Source organism: Sardina pilchardus, chromosome 5 (genome assembly GCF_963854185.1).
Source record: "Sardina pilchardus chromosome 5, fSarPil1.1, whole genome shotgun sequence".
Lineage (NCBI taxonomy): Eukaryota > Metazoa > Chordata > Actinopteri > Clupeiformes > Clupeidae > Sardina > Sardina pilchardus.
The window spans coordinates 13,494,847-13,513,907 of NC_084998.1; the positions used below are offsets into that span (position 1 = coordinate 13,494,847).

Below are 19,061 nucleotides of genomic sequence, written 5' to 3' on the forward strand. Positions count from 1 at the left end.
ATTGGGTTTCAGGGGACTAGACCCGTGTTTGGGTGATCCATCATACATGCTCTGTAGCTGAGTATAATGTGAAATTCTTGTAGTTGTTATGTTATGTTATGTTATGTTCGTCCAAACTGTGGTTACCCTGGAGTGAGGTCTAACAATATAGCTTATCAAAGGCCATTTCCCCACTGGCACATCCTTTTTAAAGCACGGCGGATTCCACATGATCACGAGGCTGTTAGAAAAAGCTCTTTTGTTTTAGTAATTTACTGATGGCTCCAAGCTGTTTTTAGTGTCTGGAACAGTTGTTCTCACTGAGGTCAACCATCCATGTTTACCATGCGTATCGTTTTGTAACTCCAAAATGTCTAGCTTCTTGTCCTGATTGAAACATTTCTCCATTTTCCTTCTTCTCCATTTTGAGCGAGCCTAATATAATATCATGTGCCTATATAACCTCCATTGCTCCATTTTTGGGGTCTTAAAAATGTTGTGATAAAAATAGTGTTCTATTGTGGATACTGTTGCATGCCATGGTGTCCTAAGAAGATTGCAGTACCCATTTAATGAGCTTTTGTTCGTATGCTCAGTCCTGTCAATCCGGGCAGCAGCGACTGTAAAAAGGCTGTGTGTTGAAACCTGTGCGCTAAGATCCTTGACTTGTTCGTAGACCGTCAAAAGGACTTTTTTAATATAGGCCTATGACTGAAATGTTGAGTAGAGATCTGCTGAACACGTAGGCCTAGCCTAGTTACAGGGGTAAGCTATTAGGGCTGAAAGATTAATCAAAATCACAATGTGAACTAGTGCAGTTAGCAAATTGCAAAGGCTGCAATTAATTGAATTTCAAGCTAGTGACTCTGACCCAATGGTCAATAATGTCACACATGTTTGTTTTCTTTCTATTAGAAAGGGGTGTGGTGTGTTATAACCTGGTAACACAACAAGACACGTTTCTTTCACCTATGGCTAAATGGAGGACTACTAGTAGGCTACAAGACTACACGTATGGCACAGTGAAAAGCTGCTTCTCTTAAGCCCAGCTTTGTGAGTGGCAGGTAAACGTCTTTTGGCCGTCCTCCAGTCTTGTCAGAGAGTTCTCTTCACTGTTCTGCACACTACCAATTGATAGCTGTAATTCAGAGACCATGACATCAGTATTGGATTCCAGTTTTTCATTGCATGGCAAAACACTTCACTCTAATATTGGTATACTACAGAGGGATTTCATCTCTGTGCGTAGATAGTTTGGAAATTACACCAATCGTGCCAAGCAGCTTTGTTTTCTCTCAACTTCAAAATCAGTGGATGCTGGCAAAATATGTTGTTAACAATCAAAATAGGGTGTTCAAGTGATTAGTATTCAGTGATGCCTTTTGCCTTATTTTGCTGTTGGCCTAAATGTGTCATAAGCACATGTTTTGTGTAACGATTAGCCTATTTTAAAAATGTAGGCCCTACCAGCATTTGAATCTTTGGAGAGCAGAGTGATTTGCTCTCTTCAGAGAAAGTCATTTTTATTTTTTTCACTCTCCTGGTTTCACTTCTCAGCTTGGTTGGATTGCAGTGCTCCCTGCCATTTATTAAGCAACCCATTCCAATGAACAGTGGTCACACTACAGAAGATGAAGGCCTGAAAAAGCTGCAGCCTTTGTTTCATAAGCTTCAGAACATATCTCTAGACCTTAAGTCTTGCAGCCTGGAAAGGCTGTTTATCTTGTGACAGAATCTGCTCTGGCTATTTTGCACTGCGACAGCCTCTGAAATTATTTTTTTTGTGACAAATGCCAATATTTTCTTTGTGTGTAGACACAGTATTTTTCAAAAGAAAGCACACAAGAAAATAGGTAAAGTGATGTCGGCATAATGGAGATGGTGTGGTCTGTTAGCCAACAATAGTGGTAAGAAATAAGAAGTGTGTCTGTATTAAAAATGAGATGTCAGGGATGGTGTGTTGAAGATGCATAAAATAATGTTCTCTGGCTCCTGAAATCACAGTACTGTGTAATCTGTTTTTCATTGTTTGCCATCATTGATTTTTTAGCTGGGTCTTTCTTTATTTTTTATGAACTGTCTCTGTGTATTAGCATCAAAGTCTTCTGTCTAGGCTCTCTCGTAGAATTATATGTGGGAAGGCTCAGGAATCGCACACTGATACATTAATGTGTCCGTTTCTGTAACCCTCAATTGAGACATTAAGTGAACCATTAACACTTAAGACCAGTGGCGGTTTTAGGTACGGGCGAACCGGGCAGTCGCCCGGGGCGGCATCTTGTATGGGGCGGCACGAGCGCTTAACCCTATGAGCCCGACTGACGCAAAGTGCGTAAAAAACACTCATGGGGGCGCTCGTGGAGGATCTCGCCTGGGGAGTAATTCAGTCTAGAACCGCCACTGCTTAAGACTGTTACTGGTTTGTAGAAATGGAATTGCAAACCCAGTCCGTTCAGGTGGAGTTCAACAGGTGTCAGGATTCTGGGCCGGTGAGGGTAGGCTGGATTAGTGGCGTGACAGATCTCTGGCAACGTATGCAAGCCAGCAACAACGGCGAAGCTCACAACAGCTCGGTGCTTTTAAGCCCTCTGAGGAGATAGTACAACAGTGGGGACAGTTTGTATGTGAGTGTGTGTGTGTGATGAGAGGTGGGCTAAAAGACCAGAAGTGAGGTCCATAGAGTTCTATTCCAAACCCCTTTCTGTTCCAACAAACAGGGTCTTAAAAGGCTGTCAGCTGAAATACTTACTGTGTGTGTGTGTGTGTGTGTGTGTGTGTGTGTGTAGGGGGGGGGGGGTTGGCGAGTCAGAGAGTGTTTGTGGAACTGTGTGTTATGTTTCAGGCCTCTCGGAGTGTCCCGTTCAAGCACTCGCTCATCACTGTGATGAGTCACTGCTGTGAGGTGGGATTGCAGGTCTCTGGAGTGGTCCCCCCTAGAGTGGTGACCTGGAGCTTTTTACAGCATGTTATGTCAAGAGGGTCTCCTCCCTCCTTCAGTCTCCTGCCAGACCAAGTGATGGCCCCGTAGCGAGGACATGCTTCCGCTCCTTTCTCCTTCACGCTTGTTTTGCTCTACCTGCTTTGATGTCTGGATCGTTAACTTGTCAGCCTGTCCAAGGCCAAGGAACATTTCAGTGTATTTTTCTCAAAGGATTCTCAGTGATACAAGGTGTAATCGTCATGTGGGTGGCTCAGTCTTTCTTTACGTAAATGCTATGACGATAATTGTTTTAATTGTGTCATCAGAGGGAGATGTCAGTGTGTGACATGGTGGTTCTGGGGAGCAGATTGGGAACAGGAAGTGGTCTGTCGCTCACTCTGCTGTCAACTCCAGACTCCAGGGAGCATGGCTAAACTCAGAACTCAAACTCCTGGAGCAATTCTGTCTTCATGCTGCAAGGTGTAAAGTGACGATGTGTGTTATGTTTTCTTACATTTAAGACAAGATAATGTTCACTCTAACTTTTAAATCTTTCTCATTTGTTTCAAATGAAGTAAACCACACGATTATCATTGTTCTGATTTCCTTATTTGCTGATTTGCCTAGAAGTTTGACTATCGAAGCAGAGAATGTCGCTGTCCTTTTAAAGTGCAGTTTGAATTTTAGCCATAACCTTCTAAACATTCCGCTGCGCTGATACCAACATTGACTTTCCAGAAATATTGATTTTGAGTCACATCAAGTTTAATGTATGCAGAGAACATTTTGCCGTCCAACCATAGATAAGAGTGGCAGGCCTAATGAATAAATGCAAAGAGCAATAAAAAAGGGAAAGGGTGATGAGAACAAAGGGATCAAGTCGGCTCTGCCAAACGGATCATTTATGTCTGATAGAGTTCGCCTGCCCTGGCTGTGCCTCCCCATATCATTCTGTTGGAAAACTACAGACCAGCATGCTGTCCTGCTGGTCTAAGCAGGTTCGTGGTCAGCAAAGCTGGCCTGTTGCTGGGCTAAGCTCAGCAGTGTTGGTTTTATGCCAGCATATTAGAAGAACAGCCTTGAAGGACCTTGACCAGCCATGCATACGTTTTCGGTCAAAATCAATTGGTGATGGTTACAACTTACGCTGATGTTCAGTCATCTTAGCATGACCTGTTGCATCCTACATTCCAAACACACTAGCCTTTTATGTGTTCTGGTATTTAATCAAACTTATCCAGGAAGTCCATCCTACACCAGCAGACCACTTCAAAACTGGCATCCTCTGAGTATGTGGGGTCCATTGCAAGGATTAAATTGCACTGAGTGAGCCAAGCAATATTTTGAATGGACATCCTTTTATCCTGTGCTTGTGCTTTTTCCCAGACCAGAGGCATGGAAGTCAATGACTAAGAAGATGATGGGGAAGGGTACGGCAGCCTTTTGAAACAGTTGCACTGTTGGTGAATCGTCCACTCTCTGTGGTGGCAGGGCACGGGTCCTTCTGGATTCTGCAGTGTCTCATTTCATCTCCTCCTTTGTTTGCTTTGCTTGTTTTCTTTAGGCCACCTCCTAAACCTCTGACCCTCCCCCCTCAACTTCCTCATGCGTCATGTGTGATGATGACAGTAGAACTGTTTTTTTTTTTTTTTTAAAGTGAGCTCTTCCTTAGTAGACAGGTGTTGAGAAATTAAGAGTATCAAGCGAGTCTTAATTATTTCCACGTGCTATTAAGGAACGAGACGCGCTCTTGTTTCTTCATCGCTCATCCCGGCGTCTGTGACTCGCTCTTAGTTGTGACACTGGCCGCGTTTAACGCAGACATGACCTGCGGTGTCGGTTTCCCCCGGGAGCTGTCTTGCAGCAGGTCTGTCTTTCACGAACATCCTAAAAATGTCAAAGCGCCAATAACTCACGGGCCCTCTCTTAACATTTGAGCACAGGCTCCGGGGCGAAACTCAGCCCTGCCTTGCTTTTTCTGTCACTTCTTACCAGGGAACAGGCTCCGCTGCAAATTCCCTCAGCTGTCTTCCTCGCCAGCAGCAGCCAAATATCACTGTGAGAAAGAGCCGTGGCTCAGTTTACTCGCCAGCAAAGACCCTGGTGTCTAGGGCGAACATTATCACAGGGCAAATGTAGCTCTAGTCACCCTCTTAAAAATGTTTTTAAACTAATGTTGGCTTCTTATGCCAAGTATTTCTGTCTCGCTTGCTATGCTTGGAAGGTCGGGCTAGTTTGTGTTAACTTCCTATAATAGGCCTGGTCGTTGTAGAATGTGCAGCCTCAGAATAAGGCGATCTTGTGGAGTGTGGCACAATGGAGGATCACACAACTGTCAAAGCCATTTCATCAGTCCGGTGTAAACCGTAATTGGTATGACAGACCAGATAACAGGTGGCAAGTAAGGTAACACGCTATTATCTCCGGTCATTGTGGGATTAGGTTGGGCTAAATCTCAAGTCAAAACACTGGAAAGGGAGAGCAGAAGGATTTTGTAACCGAGAATTCAGCGCACAAGTCCAACGCCATTAACTGCTGTACATTTTGAAGGCCTGTGTGCAGTCTCAAACGAGTGGAGTGCCGGTAGTTGGTTATGGATTCACGTTGTTGTTGATTTGTTTGAATGGCTAATGGGTAGGCTAAATCCTTTGTTTACTTGTTGCTGAACTGCAGCCATGTAATTTTTGGGAAGTGGCTGCTGGTTGCCCCATATCCTCTGTGACCCTTTGAGATGATTGAGCGGTAAGCTGCAACCCCACTGTTCTGGGTTAAGGGGGAATTTTATGCTGGGCACCCCAGCTGGCCCTACTGTAAGAGTGACTCCTCCTAATGCACGGTGGAGCAACTCTGCTCTGTCCCATTAATAATCTACCTCAGTCTGGTCTCTGTCTCTACTGTGCCAGCTGACCCGAATCCATATTGACCCAACCTCGCCCGACACTTTTTTTTTTTCCCCTTTCATTCCTCTATTGCTCCCGGTCTTGTTATGAAATTGTTTCAGCTTGCCCTGTTTCACCTCTCAATCAATGATTGTTGGAAATGGACTGGGCTACATCCCGGTCCTTTTTCAGTACGCCCTCTTAACTCTCGAACAGACTTTAGTCAATTTTGACCTGATGTGTGTCCCATTTAATTTGATTTTATTTTTTATATTTTTCCTAATACGGGTGTAACTGATACTGATAAACCAGGTTCAAGCTTTTTGTTGTTGTCTGATGGCATGCATAAAATGATGGCAAGTGTGGGTTCTTGCCGTAGCGATAACTAGTTTATGTACCGGTATGTACTGCCCGCCATCTTTAGCCGCTGTGTCGACTCCACTGCAGCAGAAATGGCCTGTACTGTACCATCACGGCAGAATCACTGTCAAGATGTAAGATTCAGAGGGGCAGAAAGAATATTACAGTCTATTTTGTGTGTGTGTGTGTGTGTGTGTGTGTGTGTGTGTGTATTTTAATCCCTAAATATGAGTTCTGGGTAAAGCTGATTTGCCGCTTCATCTTTTGTCAAAAAGCTCGGTGTGAGCTTAGTTGATTTAGACATTTCTGAAGACTGTAACCTCAGACGATTGCCTTGAATTGAAAATAACCACTTTGCTAAAAATGGTGATGTAGGGCCTAAGCATTGCATGACAGATCTTGCTCCAAATAAATGCTGGAGTTCAGTTGTTTTTAAAGATCAGACATAAGCCATTGTGGACCATAGAAGTATTTAAATTATAACTGACAAAATGTAACAGACTTTATTTTAGAAAGGTTTAGGTTATGCATAGTTCAGACACACTACAATATTATTGTGATTTTCTTGAAGTGTAAAGTCTTGTTAAGAAGTCAAAAGTTCAGAGTTGCTTGCGTTAAACAAACATGACAAAAGCACTGCTGCTTGCATTAAGCGCTGATGTTCTGATGGGACCCTGTGTTTAGTCACTCACTTGTACTTGTTAAGAGTTTCTGTGTGTTTGTGTGGGCCTAATGTGCCCTTTAGGTTGCCAAGACAACGATGTCTATACATATTGGTAAGAAAATGTTGAAGGCTATTGCAAAGTCTGACACGTAGCAAGTGAAGGAATGTGATTCTTCTATAGAGAGTTTTGGGTCAACTCCCACTCAGATAATTGAGGCTGATCATGTTCCTGACTTCCTGCCGTTAGTATTGGGCAGATTGGCCTGCCTAAGTGAGCGGACCAGAGGGTCCGTCTCTTATGAAATGCTGAGGAGCGTGGGATGGGAAATCCCCGAGGGGTCTGACCGTCCAACACCCACAGCGGCACGTGAGCCCCGCATATGAGGAGGAAGCGCTGCCCTCGTAGATCTTGCCCTGTCTTGTCCCCCGTGGATGATCTCATGGGTCACGCCGTCTGCTCGTGATGACCTCATCCGTGAGCCATGATGTCTGCGTTGTGTTCAGACCAGCTGTAGGGGTCTGCAGCTCCAGTTTGTACTCCATTTCCTCTTCATCCTCTGTGCGGCTCCTTCTCCCTGCCCCTCAGAGGACTCCTCCTGTGTTCTCCCTGACCCACCTCTCTCTCTTCTCTCTCTCTCTCTCTTCTCTCTCTCTCTCTCTCTCTCTCTCTCTCTCTCTCTCTCTCTCTCTCTCTCTCTCCAGGCCGCACAATATCCTCTCATATATTGTTTATCACTTCTGCATGATGCCTGAGATCTTTTTCTTTGGAGTTTCTCCTTGGGCTCTGCAGTTGATATTAAGTTGGATACACTTTGTGGCCATATGTTTTCTGCCGAGCATATCTGGCCTTATCTGTTATGTTTGTTTTTGTCTTTCTTCAACTTGTCCTCCTCTTGTCCATCTTCTGTTTCATGTCTCTATTTAGGTTATAACCACACACACACACACACACACACACACACACTCACACACACACATAGTGTGTCAGTCATAGCCACAGTTATCTTTTGCCTAACGGCCTCTGAGAGGGCCCTGATGCTGTTATTATCATCCCAGCTGATTTTGTCCCTCGGAGGGCTAACACTCGTAACTGTCGGGCGCTGGGGCCGTCCAGCCAGATGGCAGACAACGCCCCAAAATATGAGTCTGAAATATTAATAGAAAGGCCATATGCTCTCGTTCCACAAATAGCCTAAATGCAGAGGGAGAGCGGGGATCCAGCACATGGATAGTGTGGATAGGAGCTAATGTGTGCAGTATGTGTCCGCGGTCACACATGTATGCACACACGTGTGTGTGTGTGTGTGTGTGAGCATGTGTGTGTGTGTGAGGAAGAGAGCGAGAGAGAGAGAGAGAGAGTGTGTGTTCTGTATGCCTGACGTCATGCTGCCCTCTCTCACAAGGAGTGAAAGCAGCGGGGGTTAGAGAGGCAGAAAACTTCCTTATTTAGCAGCAGTGAGCAGTGATGCACAGGAGAGCAGGAGAGACAGACTGGCAGGCAGACAGACAGGCAGGAAGATTAGTGAGACGTGGAGCAGGGATAGAGAGAGAGACAGGACTGAGTCCCTTCCGAAGTTAGTTCCAGCAGTCATCTCATCTGAGTGAGCAGTGATGCACAGTGGAAAGAGAAACAAAGGAAGAGAGGAACCTCGGGAAAGGTAAAAAGAGAAAAGAAAAGAGGGAGGAGAAGAGAAGAGACAAGCTGGATAATGTGAGAGAGAATCATTCACTGGTTCAGATACAAAGAAGTACACTTTGGCTGAATCAGGCAGAAAAGAAAGAGAAAAGCTGCCAATGACTGCATGTGTGTTGGTGATTTCTTCTGTCCATGGTAATTGTTTGGTTCCTCTCTCTGTGTTGTTGTACCACTGTAAGAGTGTTGGGTTCAGATGTAGGGAAACACAAACAAAGGTCAGCATTGACGTCACAAATATCACAGCCTCTGTTATGAAAGTAGGGGATTGTACAGCGTTTTGCCACTGGATTTCTCAGTTGTGACAACAGATGTTAGGCTTTTGGTCCAGGGCCTCATTTGCAGGACAGGGGCCTTGACAATACCTACATTCTGACTGATGGGTCCAGTGCAGACCTGGTTTTGAGATTCAGTACAGTGCGGATAAGTAGTATGGGTGATTTTAATGATTGAAACGGTTTAATCAGATCTAACTGTTTGCTAGTAAAACAGGCTAGTTGTCAATATAGCATGCACCCACTGTTGCCATTTTTCTTGTCATTGTTTTGAAAACATACCTTTATTATTTTATAAACATTGTTTTTGTCATTTAATGGCAGGTTTTAGGATCTTTGGTGCATCCATGTATTAGTTCACATTGCTAACTATATTGTAATTGCAACATGACCCAAGATCCCTGTCACTGACCTGCTCCCGATCTCTTTCAGTGGCGTGGGCTTTGGCGAGGGCATGGACCACCCTGTACATCGAGGGGATACGATGTCCATCGGACTTCATGAAAGGTACTGTCCAATGTGTGTGTGTGTGTGTGTCCTTCACAGGGTCCCTCCGCTTCCCTGCGTCCATCATGTCTCCTCAGGCTCTCCCCCCACAGCTGGACATGCGCGACTGTCCATGAACAGGTGTCCCCACCCACACTCCCCACAACCCCCCCCCCCCCCCCCCCCCAAAAAAAAAAAAATCCCAAGGTTCTTATTACTCGTAAAGAACTTCAAACACACCCCCTTTCCTTTCGACACAGCATCGATCTGTTTACAAAAGCTTCCAGCACAGATCAGCGGCAATTACTCATTCCTCGTAATCTCCTGCAAAAGGATACTTTGTCATTTTAGTCCCTGTGCAGTACGCACCGGCATCTGCAATAGGTAGAGACGCTGGGGAGAGCTCAGGCTCCAGAATTTGCACTCACCACTCACCAGATGCGAGTAAAAAAATCATCTCGGTGAATAAAGTAAGCGAGGTCAGTTGCCATTGGGTGGGTTGCTGAAACAGGCCTATTTCAATACAAACGTCCGTCACTGCAACACATACTGTAAGTAAAGCTGATGCGGTGATGATTCAGACCAAATCACACCAAAGAATATCAAGACAAAGCTGTTGCAATAGAGGGAATTCATTGTGAGCCGCCTGATGCTGTTGCAAGAGACATGGCAGGGTATCATCTCAGGCCTTTTTGGTCATGGGACAGACTTATTAACTATGTTTGAAGAATGCCAAGTGTCAGTAAGCGCACACCTTTTTACAGATGTTGCACAATGTCATAAAAATAAACACAATTTCACAGACTACTGACTCGTGAGCTTGTTGGTTAACTTTGTTGGCTAACTAACCAGCTTGCTTGTGTCAGGCGACAACAGTTTGACCAGTGTTGTGACATTGGTCCTGTTGCAAGCTGTCTCAGGGGCCTGGACCGCTGGTTTCACAATGCTTTGCTACAAGTTTATGGTTCCGGGTAGTTGCGGTTTGCCTTGCCGCAGATCTTTGGCCTTCCTTCTTGGCAGGTTGAAAAATAATTTGCCTTCTAAATTTTTGTCAGTTTACCAGCCATTGGGAGATGGAGCAGAAAGTTACTTTTGAACCTCGGGGCAGTTTGTATTTGTTCTGAATAAAACCAGATAACTTTAATAAGCCTTGCTTTTTTTGCTTTTACCACCTGTTGCATCAGCAGACAATGGGGTTCATTACTTTCCCATCAATATTTCACATGCTTCTGTAGAGCAGCCTGCTGTGCTTCACTTTCACATTATAAGTATGAGTGAGCGAGTGGGTCCTGTAACCGTATCCTGATGCCGCTCTAATCAGCTGATGAAAAACGTGTGAATACGTCTCTGTCTGACATCTAATGGCATTCTGTTCCTGCTTCGGCTCTAATGGAGCGGTCTGTTAGTCTCCGCCGAATGTCCCAGATGTGAGGTAAAAAAAACGGGGTGGGGGATTGAGTGGCCATGTGGCAACTCTTTGAATGCTGTCGGTGTTCCGTCTGGCCCAGGTCAAGTCGGGTTCTCGGCTAATGGACTTTCAGCTGGCATAATTGATGCCGACTCCCAGGTCTCTCTCAGGGGAGAGGCGAGAAAGAGAGGTCGCAATTGTCCTGCCATCTCAATGCAGTGGCTGTTTCAGTCTATCCTTGTCCGGCCTTGTTATTTCTCTACCCTTCTCTGCCCTTTCTTTCACTCCTTTCTTTCTAGCTCTTTCTTTCTTTCCCCTCAGTTTTTCACCTTCTTGCTTTCTTTCTTTCCATCTTTCCTCCCATCTTTATCTCTCTCTCGTTCTCTCTCTCTTGTTCTCTCTCTCTTGTTCGTTCTCTCTCTCTCTTTTGTTCTCTCTCTTGTTCTCTCTTTCTTTTTCTCGTTCTCTCTCTCTCTGTCTATCTCTCTCTCTCTCCCTCCTCCAGCTCTCCTCTATTGCACTTCCCTTGAGCGGCTCGTCAGTCTTCTTCCCTTCTTACAGTTGTTTTGAAGATTGCCTACCTGGGCTCCCAGGGATTAGGGCCTGTTCTGGAGCCTAGAGTGTGGGTGCTGGCTTCAAGGCGGTTGGAGTCCTCCGTGCGGTTTGTAAATTACACCGCTCCGCCTGGAAGCTGCCACTGCAGTTGGCATAATTCTGCAGAACAGCTATGTTGTCACTTGTACCCACTCTGAGGGGAAGAATAAGTGTGTGTGTGTGTGGGTGTGTGCGCGCGCTTGCCTGAATGTGTGTGTGGAGTGAGAGGCAGAGAGGAGTGGAATGATCTGAGAATGCTGAAAATTAGCCGATATTTTGAATGACTCCTTTTCCCTCCTGTTTCTGCCGGTTCCTGCTTTGCCCTGTGTGCTGTGTTGAACACAGCCCTCCTCTCACTCCGCTGAGCTTTTGTTCTCCATGTCATTGGTTCAGCTGTTCAGGCCAAGGTTCACAATGTCTCCCCACGCACACACACTCTTGACATCTGACATCTGACATTCTGACATTCTGACACTGGACGTCAGTATTTTAGCATGGTGTAACATTTGCCATTGAAAAATGTTGTAGATTATGTTGAAATACAGAAGAACCAGTGCATCTCTACTCCTCACATGTGGAGGCATCTCAGAAGAACACTCAGGAATGGCCATGTGTCTCTCTTCCATTGCTCCTCTAAATAGCTGGGCACCATTTAAACGGTATACAATGCTACGTTAATTTATGCCATGCAACTGCGATTTGTGTATGTTTCTCTTGAGAAGATGATCGTAAGTCACTGTGTCCAGAAGTGATCTCTCAGGAGCCGTGGATGAGCTCCCTCTCCCTCTCCTTCTCTCTCTCTCTATCCCTCTCTCTCTATCTCCTTCTCTCTGTCTCTCTACCTCCCTCCCTCCTTTCCTTCCTCTTCTGCAGGGTTACAGCATGTGCAGAAAAGCCTGTAGATTCTGACAGCCTGTAAAACATGGCTCTGCTGCATGCCACCTCTAATCAATGTGTGTGTGTGAGCGTGCGCACACACACACGCGACTGCCTCGCAGTAAGCCATCTTCTCACAGGGCTGCTTGTGAAGGGTTGCTAGGCAATGGCTTTCGTTGCCGAGAGAGTGCACTGCCAGACCGCTGTGCACTGAGGCATGTGTGGGAGAAAGTGTGTGTGTGTGTGTGTGTGTGTGTGTGTGTGTGTGTGTGTGTGTGTGTGTGTGTGTGTGTGTGTGTGTGTGTGTGTGTGTGTGTGTGTGTGTGTGTGTGTGTGTGTGTGTGTGTGTGTGTGTGTGTGTGTGTGTGTGTGTGTGTGTGTGTGTGTGTGTGTGTGTGTGTGTGTGTGTGTGTGTGTGAGAGTGTGAGCGAGAGACAAAGAGAAAGAAAGAGACCGCTTGTGAACATGTGTGTGTTTGAGAGACAGACCCCAGTCATTTAAATTGGCTTCTGCGTGGAATGCGAGGGCAGAGCCTTCCCAAGGTGCCCAACCAGGCCCTGACATTGATTTGAATGGCATGTGCGCCGATGGAAATAGCCTGCAACCTCTCCAAGGAGCAACGTGTTGTATTACATAATGGTTGTAACGGGATCCACCACTGTTTTGTTTGGTCTCCCGGTGATTGTTTGAACCACTAAGCTTGAACCTTCTTTCACCTCCCGGGAGCACAAATAGAAGTCACATCAGCATACACTTTACCTGGTGCATTCGAATTGTCCCCGATACCCTGTTATGATACAGGGCTGAGATGTGACTGTGTATTCACTGATCATAGAACAAATTGATTTAGGGGGGAACTTAGTTGTTTTTATTGATCCGATTTTACAAGATGAGAGCAGTGACTCACCCCGGAGTCGGCAGACAATTTGATTGCGTTTGGGTCATTTATAGGAAGCCCTGCTGCTGCAGCATACAGAGAGGGTCTAAAAGCAGTGCAGGAGCCTAAAAGCATCCACTAAAACAGACCCACCCTCAGGGCTCACAGTAGAAGATAGACCGGCAAGTGTATATATACACACACACACACACACACACACACACACACACACACACACACACACACACACACACACACACACACACTGAAGTGGACAGTTGGGGCCAGAGCGAGGCCCAGCTGACAGTGGAGGCGGCTGGCCGGTGTGGGTGAGAGAGTGCCCCTGGCAGGGATTGTTCCTCTGTGTTCCCTAAGCTGTTTTCCACCAGGGCCCATCTGTTCCTGCGCCTGTCACACCACTCCGTGCCCACATCACATGCCCCCCCCCCGTCCACCCTGCTTGTGGATCATTGCCCCAACCACTGCCACCACAACCCATTGGGCAACCCCTCTGCCAACACGCAGTCTTTAGTTTGCTTCTTTCTGTATTTCTTTTTTTATTTGTGTTTTTTAAAAAAAAATTGCAATTCACTGCCAACACACACAAACCTCACAAACTTAAGCACTTGTTTGATCTCACAAGTGTGTGTGTGTGTGTGTGTGTGTGAAGCGTTTGATGCTCAGGAGGACCCGAGGTGTGGCGTCCGTGTTTGCATAACCTAACTCTGCGGCTTGCGGGAGAGTGAGCGCTGGCTCGGAGGGCGTCGAGTATTACATGTCCCATCAGACGGGTGCCTTTCTCATCCGGTGACAGAAAGCCACCTGCTCCAGAGAGAGAGAGCTTTCTCTGTCACTGTTGCTAACCTGCTTTTGAAGCGCTGGCTAAAAACCACTTGTGGCATATTCTACACGTCTTTGGTGCTTATTTTTAATGTCTGCCTGATCACCCGCGCTGGCTCCTCGCGTGTTTCTGTTTATGGAGCCGAGTGGTGATTGGCGGGCGCTGTTGGTACGGGGCTGTCGTCGTGGCACTGGGTTAACTGGCCGTCGTCGTGTGCTCAGGCCATGTGGGTGACGTGGTGGTGGTGGTGGTGGTGGTGGTGCCAGCCTGATCCTCCTGCCACGTGGTCTCAGTGGTGACGCACCAGTGCCCGCTGTCAAGATAGGTGCCCCAGATGGCAACAGACTTGAGGGGGGGTGGATCACGGCGTGATCTAGTTGGGGATTCGGTCCTGATGAGGGCCAGACCTGATCCAGAGCTGGACCGATCTCGTGCAGTTTGGTTGGATTGTTGGTGTCGGGACCATCATGGATGAATGTGCTGAAATGATGCTGACTGCTGCATTAGAACGGTGGGCCCAGAATCCTCTTCTCGTTTCAGCACAACTCCCATTCATCTCATCTCCTGCTTTCTGTGATAACAATACCAAGGCCTCAGATGAGTTCTCCACTAAATGCATAGTCTTTAAATCCTTTGATAGTAGAGGTGTTTTCTCTGGCCAAGATCGCTTCAGGCACTCTCAATATAATAAACATGATAAATTGAGATGTATTTCTCCAATAGAATTGAATCCCATTACTTGCTGTATTGCAAAACAGGAAGAATTGCAGTTAAAGTCATATTGTCTTTTGTTGCAGTTTCCACCCCTAATTAATACGAGTCTACCACTTCCAACTGTACCATATCAACGGGAAGGTGTCTGAAAGAGGTGTTGTTGGCTTCTCCACAAACGGGTTTATTTCCTGCATTTGTTCCATACCATTTTCCACACTTTCACCGCACACGCTCAGTCGCTCACTCCAGCCCCCTGCTTGTGCATGCAGGCTATAGGAGAGAACCATCTGGTCGACTAGGCAACTTCCGCTGTTGCTGTCATTGAAGCCATCTGCAGTCTGATAAATGCCATTGTATTCATGAGGGGGCTACTATTAATGATGCTGTAAAGCTCTTAAAAAACATGCTTAGCACACTTGCGCACACTTACATGTGTGCACGTGTGTGTGTTTACTTAACTGATGTCTAAAATGTGTAGCACCAAGTGTTAATTTTCATATACAAACTTGTTTAGAGGTGATGAAGGAATTGAATGAGGGAATGTGATGCCCCCTGGCCAGTGATGTAGAACTGTAGGGAATCGTCTTAAGCCACTAAAAGAAATTCCTTGAGTGGATTACTTGGCATCAGTTGCGAGATTCAGTGTTGGCTTTGCGATTTGCATTCTGTTAGGAGCCTTTTGCGCCACCAGCAGGCATGACTGTGCGTGCGGCCAAGTTAAAAGACGCAGTTTCATTCTTGGCTAATGGCAAACTTTTAAAATATACTGTATAGGTATGGCTCTCAAAAGGTCGCTTATTGATTCTTCCTCAATACCACTCTGTCCTTATGCTCCTAATCAGAGCATTCTCAGTGCAGGTCCATGGCCATATATGGTTCTTTTATATCTGTTTTTATTCCTCACTCCAAAGATGCCAGTGTTGACATGGCACACTCAGATAAGCACTTATTGTTTCTAGGTCCCCCTCCTCATAACCAGTACTCATAATCTACCACAGATCTCAATCCAGAACACAATGGTTCTGTTTGGTTCTGTCATTCCATTCCATTCCATTCCATTCCATTCCATTCCATTCTATTCCATTCCGTTCCATCCTATTCTGTTATTACAGCGTTTCATTCCAGTGGCATGAGGCTGATGGCCTGACGTCAGTGTGTATCTATAATGGAGTCCCTGTTGGCTGCCTGGGCATTTTGGAGCCAGCTTGGGAGACAAGGTGAAAATGAAACACCAGGGGGGTATTCCATCAAGCGAGCTAACCGTAAATCGCGGCTAACTTTGATAAGCCTCGCTAATTTTAGAGAGAGCTCGGTTCCATTACTCCCGCTAACAGGAATCTCAGCTGAGTTGCTGGGGTAACATATGCTTCTGAACTAACCTGGTCGGTGGCAGGCTAACTGCCGAGCTAAATTAATCTGTGTTGCAAATAAAAAACACCAGTCGGAAAACGAGTCCCAAACCGTTGGTTCCGTCAACCTGTGCTTTCGTCACCTGTAGCCTACAACTTAAAAAATAGAAGGAGAAACTTTTTTTCCGACAGTGTTGCAAGCATTGATTAAGGCTACCTATGCGCTAGTTTAAATGAATTTCTGAAAATTATGCAACTTACATTGTTTGAACTTGATATGTGTGTGGTGCAAGGAATCTTGCGGCTATGAGTAACGTACGTCTTTCGTGGTGTCATGCGCAGCGTGACAGGAGAACAATCGAGGCATGTTTTGCGTGTTCTCGGGTTCGGTTCCCATGCGATGAATTTACATAGACTATGTTAACACATTAATATTGCCATGTTTAGTTATACTCTTTAATGAAAGGCATCATTATTAAGGGTCATATACAGTAGCTTCAGTGACAGTAGGCAGGCTGTCAGTGTGCTATACGATGCACGGCAAGCCAGCCTAGGCCTATAGCCTAATTCTGTAAAGGCTATAATAATTAAAACCGCTTCATATAGTCTAATTAATTATGCATGTAGTTCGGATATCAAACCAACTGTATTACAGAAATTAAATATGAAATGACATATTGAAAGCCAATATTGCATTTCAGATAGGCTAATTAATATTTCACAAACACTTTGGCAGAACTATATGCTTATGGGAGACAATAGGCTAGGTTTTCTCCCAATACTCCCAGGACAATAGGCTACCAATTTATTTTATGACCACCGAAAAAATATTTCAGAGTGAACCCTTTTAATTTACAAACGTAGGTTATCTTTATTGTTGAATAGCCTATGCCAAAGTTGTTTTGAGTTTAAATAGCCTGCTTATTCACTCGTTTTGTTCAGAGTGAAGACAATCAAAGTCCCAATTCAAACCATCATAATTACTGTTTAGCGATTTACAGTAGGCCTACGATTTCGTTATTCTCCTTTTTAGGCAACTACTGTATCTATTTTTTTCTCTCGTGTTCAATTTGATTACTTCCGATGAAAATCCTGTAGATGGCGCTTGTAAATCGAACTGAAATCTTCTAGTTTGCCTTAATTTTACGACATGCATCCTCTTTTCATCAATCTATGGTTTTGGTCTACTTTTCTACCTCGTGCACGAGCAGACATGAAGCTGATTTTAGCCTCGTTTGAATAAACGAGGGCAAGATGCAGCTAACTTGAGTTAATGGAACGGCTTTAGCTTCAAGTGGAAGTCTACACTAGTTCAAGCCAGGCTATTTCTGTTGAGCGCCGCCTAGTTTAGCGAGGTTGATGGAATACCCCCCAGAGCTAGCGCAGGATCCTGAGACCTTGGTGATTGTTGCCAGGCAGTTAGTAAACGTTGCGTCGTTAGCGGGCTCTCTGGAAGTAACAGGAGCTGTGGCTTGAGGATTGGTGTGAGGCGAATAAGGCGGAACAGCTGAAGGTGTTGTTAATTTGGTGATGAAATATCCTTGTCAGGCTATGATATGCTTCCAGAAGGTTATCTGACACAGAAGTTAGTATTTTTATATGTCTGGGGAGATGGAAGGCATCAATCTAAAAATGAATGGATGGAGTTTTTAGGCTTATGCTTTTTTCTTTTCTTTTTTCTCTTTTTTACTATGACTTTGCATTTGTAAATTTGTCATTTTCTTTTGAAACTTTGAACATCTCGACAAATGTTGAAAGCTGCTATATATCCTATTTTGTATTGAATATTAAATTGCAATTTAAAGCAGCTGTGTGTAGAATTCTGTAGGATTTAAGCTATATTGTTATTTCTTTGCATTCTGTTGTCAATTTGGAATGTTTGAGAATAAAAAGCCCAACACATAGGCCCTTCAATGAAGTTGCATTGAAGTGTGCGTGCGTGCGTGTGCCCCCCCCCCATGCCTATGTACCTATTGTCCAGTAATGTAGACCAAATTGGCTACTGAGTGTCACCAAAGCGATAAGGTAAAAATTGGCCTCAAGACTTTTTCAGTATCTTCTGGTCTCTCAGACACCTGCTTTATCCAAAACATCATATGTCTCCTTGCCTTCCCCGGGCCTCTCTCTCCTGATAATGCTCTCTGGCTTTGGATTTGATTTGCACTCTTTCACTCTCCCTCGTTTAAAAAAATCCCCTCCTTTTTGCTCTCTCTCTCTCTCTCTCTCTCTCTCTCTCTCTCTCTCTCTCTCTCTCTCTCTCTCTCTCTCTCTCTCTCTCTCTCTCTCTCACCCTCTCACCATACCTCACTTCTTTCCTGAGACTACATTTTGCACACTTACTCAGTTTATCTCTCCTCTATCTCATTCTAACGCTCCACCCTCCCTCGATCACACTCATTCGCACTTTCTCTCTGTCTCATTCTCTCCTCTCCTTCTCTCTCTCTCCCTTTCTCTCACTCTCTCTCCTTCTCTCTCTCTCTCTCTCTCTCTTGGCTTTCTCGTCTTTCAGGCTTTCTCGCTGAGTTCCCTCTCCTCTAAGTACTTAAGCACGATGAGGGTTTTTCCCCTGCAGAAATGCTTTGAAAATGACAAATGCGGATTAATTGTGGATTTGCGCTGAGCCCTGCTAAAAATGCACTGTTGGATTTGAAGCTGAACAAGCGCATTTTCATAGCTGCACAACTTTTTTTTTTTTTTTTTTTTTGGGGGGGGGGTCTTTTTTTTCGTTTCTTTATTTTTGTAGGGGAGCAGGCGTGATGATACTTTGAAACTAAGATGTCATTCACACTCTTGAGGACACCTACAAAACTTTACACACACACTCACCCACACATTCCCGCGCACAGCCGCACACGCACATACACACACTGCATTTTCTGAGTAATTGTTCCTGTAAGAGAGGACATCAGCAGTACGAATTCGAACCCCTTAAAAATGTTTGATCTCCTGTTCACATCCTCTGCCACACGCAGTCTTCAAGGAGAGAGCCCACTTTCAAAGAGACGAATGTGTTAGACAGGATTTAAAATTCCCTTTTTAGTGTTGCACTCAACTGTTCTTTTAAACCATCAGTAATCTCTGTCCTTCTATTCGCCCTCTTCTGTCAGTTTTACCATGTTCAGGCCTGCCAAATCACACCATTATTT

At 45.1% G+C, this 19,061-nt stretch overlaps 1 protein-coding gene across 1 annotated transcript in view; it reads left to right on the top strand.

Moving 5' to 3' along the window:
* Positions 1-3,356: 3,356 nt before the first annotated feature.
* Positions 3,357-19,061, top strand: part of klhl13 (kelch-like family member 13) — a gene marked incomplete in the record, with an annotated part of 77,042 nt that continues 61,337 nt past the window's right edge. The window contains 2 exon segments of the mRNA XM_062536563.1: positions 3,357-3,379; positions 9,203-9,277. Coding sequence (XP_062392547.1) covers positions 9,225-9,277 — 53 coding nt within the window.